General features: G+C 51.2%; 1 protein-coding gene across 1 annotated transcript; it reads left to right on the forward strand.

Moving 5' to 3' along the window:
* The first annotated feature begins 8,351 nt into the window (after positions 1-8,351).
* On the forward strand, positions 8,352-11,381 carry LOC120682884 (26S proteasome non-ATPase regulatory subunit 13 homolog B-like). The gene is made up of 6 exons (XM_039964908.1): positions 8,352-8,588; positions 9,545-9,991; positions 10,066-10,146; positions 10,545-10,741; positions 10,827-10,926; positions 10,998-11,381. Exons 1-6 carry the CDS (start codon positions 8,436-8,438, stop codon positions 11,181-11,183), a joined length of 1,164 nt encoding a protein of 387 aa, XP_039820842.1. The 5' UTR covers positions 8,352-8,435; the 3' UTR covers positions 11,184-11,381.
* The last annotated feature ends 458 nt before the right edge of the window (positions 11,382-11,839 follow it).

Below are 11,839 nucleotides of genomic sequence, written 5' to 3' on the forward strand. Positions count from 1 at the left end.
ACTTAAGGAGCGCCAACACGGGGCCTCGTCGATCTCCATTGCTTCAACCTCGTCCGCCGAGGAGGTCTCGACATCAGTGTCCATGGCCTCAGGCTCCTCCGTCGAGGGGTCCTTGGCTGATGGCTCGACGACCGCAGCCCCCAAGGGTTCGAGTGCTGCTCCGATGGCTTCCGCAGGGTTCTTGAAGTCGACGGATGGCTTGGCGAGGTCGCAGGTGAAGACGTTCGGAGGAATGGCGGTCCGTCCAGACGCAATCTTGGCTAGCTCGTCCGCTTCCTCATTGTACTTGCGCGCGATGTGGTTAAGCTCGAGCCCGTCGAACTTGTCCTCGAGGCGACACACTGTGTTGCAGTACGCCTCCATCTTCTCATTGTGGCAGCTTGCCTCCTTCATCACCTGGTCGATGATGAGCTGGGAGTCTCCCCGGATGTCGAGGCGCTTGATGCCGAGCTCGATGGCGATGCGGAGGCCGCTGAGGAGGGCCTCGTACTCCGCCATGTTGTTGGACTCCAGGAATGAAAACGTACCACGTAGCGCATGTGCTCTCCGAGGGGTGAGACGAACAGCAGGCCTGCGCCCGCGCCGGTCTTCATCACCGACCCGTCGAAGTACATGAGCCAGCATTCTGCTTGAATTTGGGGCGGGGCAGCTAAGTGTCGGTCCACTCAGCTATGAAATCCGCCAAGATCTGGGATTTAACTGCCTTGCGAGGGGCATAGGTGAGAGTATCTCCCATCAGCTCCACTGACCACTTGGCTATCCTACCCGTGGCCTCCCGGTTGTGGACTATCTCCCCGAGGGGGAAAGACGAGACCACGGTGACGGGATGGGCCTCGAAGTAGTGGCGCAGCTTGCGCCGAGCCAAGATCACTGCGTAGAGCAGCTTCTGGATCTGTGGATACCACATCTTGGTTTCGGACAACACTTCACTAATGAAGTACACCGGCCTCTGGACGGGCAGAGCATGTCCCTCCTCTTGTCGTTCCACAATGATGGCGGTGCTGACAACCTGAGTCATGGCTGCCATGTATAGGTAGAGGGGCTCGCCATCCATTGGCGATGTCAGGATTGGAGCGCTCGTGAGCGATGCCTTCAGTTTGTCGAGGGCCTCCTGGGCCTCGGGGGTCCATGAGAAGCGTTCGGATTTCCTCAGGAGCCGATACAGAGGCAAGTCTTTCTCACCGAGGCGTGAGATGAATCGGCTGAGGGCCGCCAGGCAGCCGATGACCTTCTGCATGGCCGAGACTTTCTCAGGGTTGGGTTCAATGCCCCGCTGGGAGACGATGAAACCCAAGAGCATGCCTCGAGGGACTCCGAATACGCACTTCTCGGGGTTAAGTTTCACCCCCTTAGCCCTAAGGCAATTGAAAGCGATCCTAAGATCGGCTACCAAGTCATCCGCCTTCCTGGATTTCACAACGATATCATCGACATATGCCTCTATGGTGCGCCCTATATGATCCCTAAACACGTGGAGCATACATCGCTGGTACGTAGCTCCAGCATTTCTAAGGCCAAAGGGCATCGTTACATAGCAGTACATGCCAAAAGGGGTAATAAAAGAAGTCGCGAGCTGGTCGGAATCTTTCATTTTGATTTGGTGGTAACCGGAGTACGCATCAAGAAAGGATAAGAGTTTGCATCCCGCGGTTGAGTCAACAATTTGATCAATTCGTGGCAAAGGAAAGGGAACTTTAGGACATGCTTTATTTAAACTAGTATAGTCTACACACATCCTCCATTTCCCACTCTTTTTCTTAACTAGTACAGGATTAGCGAGCCACTCAGGATGGAATACCTCCTTGACGAATCCGGCCTCCAAAATCTTGTGCACCTCCTCGCCGATCGCGCGTCGCTTGAGCTTGTCGAAGCGCTGCAGACGTTGCTTGACCGGCTTGGAGTTCGGCAGGATATCAAGAGAGTGCTCGGCGACCTCTCTCGGGATGCCAAGCATGTCCGAGGGGCTCCACGCGAAGATGTCAGTGTAGGCGCGGAGAAAGTCGACGATCACTACTTCTTATTTGCTGTTGAGGGTGGCGCTGATCTTTAGCGTCTTGCCGTCGGGGGTCTTTGGGTCGAGGGGGACGTCCTTGGTACCCTCGGCAAGCTTGAAGTTGCCCGTGTGCCGCTGCTTGGAGTCCATGGCCTCCTCGGCCATTCCTTGCAGCTGCGTAGCGAGGGCTTCATCGAGCGCCAGAGCCTCGGCATGCTCGACGCACTCGACGTCGCACTCATAGGCATGCTCGAACGAGGAGCCGATGGTGATGACACTCTTTGGTCCAGGCATCTTCATCTTGAGGTAGGTGTAGTTGGGGATAGCCATGAACTTGGCGTAGCAGGGATGCCCAAGGATGGCATGGTAGGCTCCCCGAAACCCCACCACCTCGAAGGTGAGCACCTCCTTGCAGAAGTTGGCCACCGTGCCGAAGCAGACGGGCAAGTCGATCTGGCCGAGGGGATGGACTCGCTTCCTCGGCGCAACGTCGTGGAACGGTGACTTGCTGGGGCAGAGCTTGTCCAAGACGATCCCCATGAGCTCCAAGGTGTGGGCATACATGATGTTGAGGCTGCTGCCCCCGTCCATGAGCACCTTGGAGAAGCGGGTGTTGCCGATGAAGGGATCCACAACGAGTGTGTACTGTCCAGGGTTCGGAACGTAGTTAGGGTGGTCCTCGCGGCCGAAGGATATGGTGTCCTCCGACCAGTCGAGGTAGGATGGCGTGGCCCTGGTGACGGAGAAAACTTCCCGACGCTCGCGTTTGCGCTAGCGGGAGGTCATGTTTGCCGTCGGCCCTCCAAAGATGAAGAAGGTGTTCTCCACCGAGGGAAACGCGTCGTCTTCACCCTTGTTGCTAGCGTCCTTCTTCTTGTCCGCGTCGCGATTCGCGATGCGGTTGTAGTACTTGCGAAGCATCTCACACTGCTCGAGGGTGTGGTTGACCGAGCCCTTGTGGTAAGGGCACAACTTCTTGAGCATGTCGTCAAACAGGCCGCCACCGCCTCGAGGGGGGCCTCGAGGACTTTTGTAGTCCGGGGCAGTGACGAAGGCCTCGTCGGAGTCCTCCGCCTGCCCCTGTCCGCACAGGTTTGGTGGGCCTGGCTTCTTCCCTTTCTTCCCCCGCTTTTGTTTCTTAGCGGGGGCCTTGGTCCTGCTGCTGCTGCCCTCTGCGGGCGCATCTTCCTTGCGCTTGGTCATCTTGTTGTCGAAGATGGCACCAACTGCCTCCTCACCGGCGGCATAGTTGGTGGCGGCGTCGAACAACTCATTGGTGCTGACGGGACGGCTTCGCGCAAGCTCGCGCACCAGGTTCCTGCACGTCGTGCCTTCGAGGAAGGCGTTGATGACCCCGACGTGGGTGACGCTGGGGAGCTCGGTGCATTGCTTGGAGAAGCATCGCACGTAGTCACGTAGGGACTCGTTGGGCTTCTGTCGAAATCCCTTGAGATCCCACGAATTCCCGGGGCGCACGTAAGTGCCCTAGAAGTTGCCCACGAAGATCTTGACCAGGTCAGCCCAGTCGTGGATCTGATCTTCGGGCAGGTGCTCGAGCCACGTTCGTGTGGCATCAGCGAGATGAAGAGGAAGGTTGCGGATGATCACGGCGTCATCCGTCGTGCCGCCCAGCTAGCACGCTAGGCGGTAGTCGTTGAGCCAGACCGCGGGGTCCGTCTCTCCTGAGTACTTGACAAGGGTGGTGGGCTGTCAAAAGTGTGGAGGGAAGGGAGCGGTACGAATCTCCCGGCTGAACACACGGGTGCCCGGAGGCTCCGGTGACAGCCCCCTGTCGTGTTCGGGGTCAAAGCGGCCACCCCGTCGAGGGGTGAACTTCCTCCCATTGATGATGTTGCGGGAGTCGCCGTCGTCGGCGTTTCCGCGCGGGTCGTGGAGGCGCTCATTCGCAAGAGTCCCCTTGATGCAGTCGTGCACCGAGGGTACTTTTGCGTCGTCGGCTGCGGCCGCCTTGCCCTTTCCTCCCAGGGGAGTGTGCACCGAGGCCTCGTGGCCCTGGCGTGCTGCTCCTCCGGACTTCGAAGCTGCCGAGCGCATGCGAGACGCAGAGCTCTCGGCTTGCTGCACTGCAGCCTGCTCGATGAGCACCTTGGCCTCATTGCGCAGGTTGCGCCCCTCGGTCGTAGAGGGCTCCGGCATAGCTTGGAGTAGATAAGCTGCGGAGACAAGTTTTTGGCTGGCCCTTTTCAGTTCCAGTGGTTTGTCGACGTTGTCATCGGCCAGGATCCGCTCCCGAGCAACGCGCCCTGCCGCCTGAGCCTGCGCGCCACGGCGTGCTCCTGCTCAAGCGCAGAACGTAGCAGCCGCGTCTGCCGACGCTCCTCCTCGAGCTCCGTGATTTGCGCCAGCTGCGCCTGCCACGCCGTTGAGCTTGACGAAGCGGCGGGATTCGGAGGGGGTGCCACTACTTGGTTCACATGTGGGGGCTCTCCGTGGTTTCCGTCGTCGCTCGATGCTTCCTCGACGGCTCCGTCCGCCAGCTCGACCATGAAGCATTCCCGAGTGGGATCGTAATCCCCCTCGCTAGAGTCTTCGGAGCAGGTGAGGCAGTAAGCCGCCGCAAGCTTGAACGACCGGAAGGCATCGGGGTTACGGACCCCAGAGTAGTCGCACTCCTGAGGTCGTGAAGTTGTCCATGAAGAAGTTGATGTCGTCGGCGATCGAACCCGCCGTCTCGGGGTAGGAGTCATCGGGAGATGACACGATGAGGTTGCGGATCGCGAAGAGGTGGTGACCCGGCAGCTCCTCATACACGCTCATGTTGGTACTGACTGACGAAGTGTAGGTCGCAGCATTGGAGCGCACCCCGAAGGGAAAGGGCGACGGCGCAGTCACGCCCTCCATGGGAGGCTCCGGGGCTGCTCTTGGCGATGATGCCGGTGGAGATGGCGCCGGAAGACGTGGTGGCGAAACAGCGACTCCGTTAGCCGCGATGCTGGGCTGCGACGTGCCAGCCTCGACCCACGTGGGGGAGCTGAGGCGTGCCGCCCTGCGCCGCTCCATGCGCGCTTGTCGCGCGCGCTGGCCCGTGCGCCTCCTGTGCTGGGGCGGTGGAGCCGGAGTGTCGTGTGGCTTCGGCTGGGAGAAGCTCCATGTCGTAACCGTTGCCGGTCGCGACAAAGTCGAGGCTCCCAAACCGAAGGTGCCTGCCGGAAGTGGGCGTTGCTCGTCTGCCATCTAGGAAACAAGAGAGAACAAAGACAAAAGTCACGCAGCACGATCCCCTACCTGGCGCGCCAACTGTCGGCGTCCTGACCCGGCGGTCTGGCACTAACTAGTAAAGTGCTGTGTGATCTCTAATCCTAGATGGTTGATGCAAGAGGTAACACAGGAACGCACGGATTTATCCTGCTTCCGGCCGCGGGGCCGTATGTCCGGCAAGGGGGTGTGCGAGTGCACTGTACTATCTTGCACCGGGGGTGCATGTAGTAGGGGGTACAAGCGAGGCGAAAGAGGGAGGGAAGCTCCCAAGTCTCTACTAGAGGAGAAGTTGACTGAGGCAAGTGCCAATATCGGGGCTCAGGAGAGCGTGTGTGCTCTGTGAGTTGTGGGTATGGAAATGATGTCGGCCTGAGTGGGGGTAGAATAAAGGCGTTCACCTCCTCCTTTTATAGACGCAAGGAGGGGGTGAGGTACATGTACGGAGGGGGTTAGAAGTCGTCGTCTTCCCCGAATTGGGAGCCTGCGGTGGTCCACTGCTGTTGAAAGTACACTGTGAGCACTGGAGATCATGGCGTCGGGCGTGGCGGTCGTCCTTGGTGTCGTCCTGGTCTTGCGGAGATCGCGCTGGCGTCCTGGCAGCTCCAGCGGGCGGCATGGTGGCTCCTGTAGAGGGTAACGTCCCCTGCGCTCGACGTGGCGGCGTTCCCAAGGTCCTGCAGGCGGGGGTCTGGATTTGGTCAAGGCTCGGGCCGCGCCCGAGGGTCATGCCCATGCCATTCGAGGGCTCCGTGGAGGGGAAAGTACGAGGGAAGGACGGGGAGTTGGCAGCACAGTGGCTGGTGCAGCGCCGAGCACGTCGCGCACAGCATCGCAGGTTCCCATAATAGCGTCACAGCGCCGGGGATGGCTGTGCAGTGACCGGAGTTGGCAGATAAGACCCTGGTCATAGCCACTGTGCGGAGTGGGAGCCTGACGCCGTCTGACCCGGGTGCCGCGGCGGAGTTGTTAGCATTTAATGCCTCCGTACGGCGGGCTGGTGAACGGGTGGCCGTTTGTCCCTTCCGTCAAGGGGTGGCCTCGAGCGAGGCAGAGACGCGGGGCGCTGTCGAGGGTTTCGACCGGGAGCCCTCGAGCGAGGCGGAGATTGCCCCGCGGGTCCGAGGGGGTTCGGATGGGCCGCACTGTGTACTTGGGCCGTGGATTGGGCTTTTTTGAGTCATTTCCTTTCCTTTGGATCAGAGGAAGGTTGTAGTCCTTCGTGGGCCCGATTGCCTAACATATGTTTTGCGTTTTAAGGGTGATTTAGTCTCCTGATTAGGGTGCTCCTAATCGTGGTACCCGACACAGACCAATTACATGAAGTGAACACTATTATTACAGCCATGTTAGCCCTGTGAAGTTATACAAGCTAGACTGTATAGAGGATGATGACAGACTAAATATATATATTGTATACCACTGTATATGAAATGTGATAATGATATTTTGTTGTTGTGATGCACAAATATGTAGGACACTAATCTGAAGAAGGATTTCAATTGTGATCAAGAAGCCAATCAGATTGAGGCATATACATTAATGGAATAAACAGATGAAGGGTTACAATTGTTACATATGCAAGAGATATAATTATTGTCACTTGAGAATGCAGACTACAAACAAAAAATTTCGCTACAATCATCGAATACCATCTTGAGCAAGATATCATCTGATCATGAAACAAGACACACAACAAGAGGAGGCGGCGTCCAAGTACCTTTGGCTAGATGATCAAACACGGAGCAGCTGGCGGTTGATGAAGCAGGCGTAGACGGCAATGTAGTAGGGAACACAACCGGTGACATCCAAACTCTACCCGCACGGAGTAGGGCGACGACCTTTAGCGGCGGGGGTGAGGGAAGGGCGGTCGACACAAAGAGCGAAGGCGGGGCCGAGTGAAGGGTGCGGCGGCGACGGTAGCAGCGGCGGCGATCCGGCAGGGGTGACCGGGCGAGATTGGACAGTTGCCTAAGAGCGTGAGTTTGGTGCGGGGATGAGGGGGCCTGGGGTTTGGGGTGGCAAATTACCACAGTACCCTTCCACGCCTCAAATTAATTAAATTAAATATTTTGGGAAGCACCAAGAGATACCACCAACCATTATAAAAGAGCTCATGAAATATATGATCATGTAGCCACGGTTCTTGTTTAAAAAAAATCCAAATTGTATCCAAATAGGTCACAACAAGTCACTTTTTATATACAGAAAAAGGAAATCTTTGGATACAAACAATAAGCAACTATGTGAATTTGAGAGAGAAAAAACATGTATCGAGGGGGGAGTGTTACAGGACTTACATAATAGTACATGTTGCAAAAATCTTATTTAGTAGACTTGTAACTAATAAGGTGTAAACAACGCTACATCAGCAATATGTAGCATCCAAAAATACATACAACTTACGATCCTAATCATTTTGAGATTTGGGCTCGGTAACCAAAAGCTCTTGTGCAAAATAAATTTTACACGTCGTAACCAACCTTCTTTTCCTTACGCAAATAAACTGCATTAGTACAACTTATACCAATTATATTATAAATTATCATTTTATCTAACGGTATTTAGTTCCTAAGAGTACAAACACCTTATAACCATTTCATTAGGCTACAACAGTCTAAAATTTCATTTGGCTACATCAGTCCGAAACGACGGTAGGTACCTGCCTCCAGCAGTCCGCACACCTTACTGTTGTTTAATTTAGCTATAGTCATGTTGTCAATGGCATAAGTATATATTGCCAACATTTTACTTATCACCAATTCATTCGGCTATATACCTAACTATATAAATTTGCAGATTTCATTTCTGAAAAAATCAGAAAATAACAAAAAAAATCTCCGGTGGACTGCATATTATACTTTCTCCGTCGACAAAAAAATATAATTATAGAATATGTGCCGGTCAAACTAGTTTAAATTTGATCAAATTTATATTAAATAGTATTAGTACTTATATCTTCAAATAAATTTATTATAAAAATATAATCTATAACTAATCTAATGGTACTTATTTTATATTATAATTTAGTTAAAATTTAAATTATTTGACTTCTAGAAAAGTGAGAATTGTATTTTTTTTCTGGACGGAGGAAGTAGTACTACGGCGACCTGTGTGAGGCCGACCGCGACCGAGCAGATCGATCGTTATTCCCCGAGCTCCTCTCCTCTTTTTGGCCGGGAAGAAAGAAGGGGAAGGGGAGGTCCGGGAGTGGGATTGGCTGGCGATGGCGGCGGCGCTGGAGTTCCTGGAGGCGCAGGGCGCGACGCGGTCGGAGCTCGCGGAGTGGTACGCAGCGCTCGCCGACCTGTACCAGCGGAAGCTGTGGCACCAGCTCACCCTCAAGCTCGACCAGTTCCTCGCCCTCGCCGTCGTCCAGGTCCGTCCGCTTCATTGATTTCGCCGATGATGATCTTACTTTTCGTTCCCCTCTTGGTTGTCTCTCGGCGTGCGGTTTGATCTGATTAGGGTTAGGCGCCCTTTTTTGGCAGTTAATTTTAATATTAGTACGATACGATGCTGGCTGCAGCTCGCGGAGTAGATGGTCATCTCCCATGGGTGAGATGAGTTAGTCTCCCTCGGTGTTGTAGAACTGTTGAAAGAACAAACGGTTTTGCTGAACAATCTAGCTTTATATTGTACTACCCCGCAAACATCTAGTCTGTGTTGTTGACAATTTCTTTTAGTTTACTGCATTTAAAATTGCTGAGATTGTGGTTGTATACAGCACTACAGCTACTGCATCTCATAGATGAAACAGGCATAGCTGTGCTGCGATATATCTTGATTTCTTTCAGTTTAAGAAATTATAGGCACTATAAATGGAGATACTGGTGTTCACGCTCGAAAGTATGGTTGCTAACTCTAGTAAACGACCAACGGGCGCAACTCTGACACTTTGGTGTTTCTCATATAAACTAGCTGGCCTGTGTTGGTACAGCATTGTAGTTTGTTGGGTTGAATTTCATTAAACATATTGTGCAATATCGAATATGACTCCCTGGTGAGTGTCAATTACATGTAGCCTGATTAATCAATATTGTACTGGTAGGCAATTTTTTACTTCAAAACACTACATTAATAATTTTCTTCATGGATATCAAAACACCTGCACATACGGTTTAGTATTTAATTGTTGTCACTATCACATTCACCATGGTCCATGCCTACCATATCTATGCTGTGAAATTATACAGCAATCATTTTACATGTAGATTCATTCCAACCCTCAGATACTTCCAAACCTTTTCATCAACAGTCTGGTTGCCCTTTTATTATGTATGCTCTTTGTCCTAACCATTGTGCTGATTATCTATTTTCCTCCTTTCCATTCAGGCGGGCGATGCCCTGATTCAGCTGTATAATCATTTCATATCAGATTTTGAGACCAAGATTAATCTTCTCAAATTCGCTCACTTCACAGTGGTAGTTTCACGTCAGTATTTGGACAAAGATGCAGGTATAAACTATCTTGAAGGTGTAATTTCAAAGCTGCGTGATACCCAGGAAGCACGGGTTGAAGAGCCCATTCTGTATGTGAAGATGCAGATTGCAACATTTCTTCTTGAGAAAGGGAATCAAAAGGGATGTAAGGAACTTTTAGAAGAGGGCAAAACAACTTTGGATGGCATGGTTGATATTGATCCTTCAGTACATGGTACCTATTACTGGTTGTGTTCTCAGTATCACAAGGCCCATCAAGATTACTCTGAATTCTACAAGAGTGCTCTTCTTTATCTTGCATACACAACCGTGGAGTCACTATCAGAACCATTCAAACAGGTGCCTGCTTATATTTTGATACCACAAGATTGGGTTTATTTTACAGTTTCTGATTGAGTTTCTATGAGTTTCAGAGCCTGGCATTCGACCTCACACTCGCTGCTTTATTGGGTGAAAACATTTACAACTTCGGGGAGTTACTTGCCCATCCAATCGTAAGTACAAAATACAATTTTGCACTCGATTGTTCTCACTATCTGCCTTAGCACTGAATAGTATACAGGTCCCTGTTTTTAAATAGCATTGTCTAGGAATCATAATGTTTTTGTACATAATATAAGGATATTGTAGATTGCCATTGATATAATCAAATGCGAATTTACTATGTTTATAAATGGGTTTTCTTATATATGGAGGTATGAATCAATCGCTTCACTTAACAGGAAAACACAGCCTGATAAATGAACTTTGCTGTATTCTTAAAGCAAACTCTTGACCATGGTTTGCAGGTTGCATAGTTTAATTTCTCCTCCCTACGCTCAAACTAGTGGCGGAAATTCTGGTCTTGCTTTGTTTAATTTGTCGAGTAACTTCTGTTGTTGGCATAATGTAGATCCGTAGCCTTTTGGGGACTCAAGCTGAGTGGATTTTTCATATGTTACAAGCATTCAACTCTGGTAACGTAGCACTGTATCAAGAACTCTGCAAAGCTCACAACACCACCTTGAGTGCACAGCCTGCATTGGTCCAAAATGAGAGGAAACTGCTTGAAAAGATCAACATACTTTGCTTGATGGAAATCATTTTCAGGTATTTCTTGCGGGGAGTAATGATTGATGTTCGACATATGGCTCATCATTAGCGAAGCTATGTCACTAACAGCTTTGTCCTGCAGTCGATCATCTGAAAACCGGACGATCCCACTGAACGCCATAGCAGAACGGACCAGGCTCTCAGTTGAAGATGTGGAGTATCTACTGATGAAGAGCCTCTCTGTAAGTCCTGCCTTCCAGAAACCGTGCCTGGCCTTATCTCATCGTAGTCTTATGACTGTTGTTTTCTTCAGGCTCGTCTTATAGAAGGCATAATTGATCAAGTTGATGGAACCGTTCATGTTTCATGGGTTCAACCGAGGGTGTTAGGCATAGACCAAGTAAAATCCTTGCGTGACCGGTTGGATACCTGGGTTGGGAAGGTGCATACGACCTTGCTTTCGGTTGAAGCAGAGACACCGGACTTGATATCTTCGTGATGTTCCTCTCTTTCCGCAGAAAGGGTTGATGTGGCATTTCCTGATGTGAAGACCTTATTTATCTGTTCTTAGACTGCAGTTTCTGCAGTAACGATTGTTGTAACCTTGTTTCTTCACTCAGTGAAGTGTTGTTTCACACTGAGCAGAATGCTTTGGTTTCTTCTCAGCTCGAGCTTACATCGTAGGTGGCGAGATCCATTTTTACGTGTTAAAAGTTATCGTCTCTCCCTCCCTGAAAATGTCTAAACTAGCATTCATATGTCCCTAACACTCCTGGATTTCTACTGTGTGTCTCCCAAAAAAAGAAGAGGGTAAGAAACTAAGAACTTAGAACTCAGCATCTCAATTCTGACAGCCTCAGCCATATCTAAGTACAAGGAATGGCTGATAAGCAAATGGAAAACAAAATTTGCCAGCGCCAGGCTTCTGATAGGACCTTTTTTACAAAGAGTGTTCCAAGGAACGATTGCGTTTCGGTTCAAATTTCAGAAGAGGTCTTTTTTTTTGCGATTAAATGAGGTCTCAGTTCTGCTTTTGGCCAATTACCTGGTTAACTATGCCAACAGCGATCGTGCGTCCAAGACGACCTTCAGCATCGGAGTATAATGTGCACCAATAAAATTCAGAATTCTTTCTACAACAAAGGGCGTAGACAT

The sequence above is a fragment of the Panicum virgatum genome, chromosome 7N (genome assembly GCF_016808335.1).
Source record: "Panicum virgatum strain AP13 chromosome 7N, P.virgatum_v5, whole genome shotgun sequence".
Lineage (NCBI taxonomy): Eukaryota > Viridiplantae > Streptophyta > Magnoliopsida > Poales > Poaceae > Panicum > Panicum virgatum.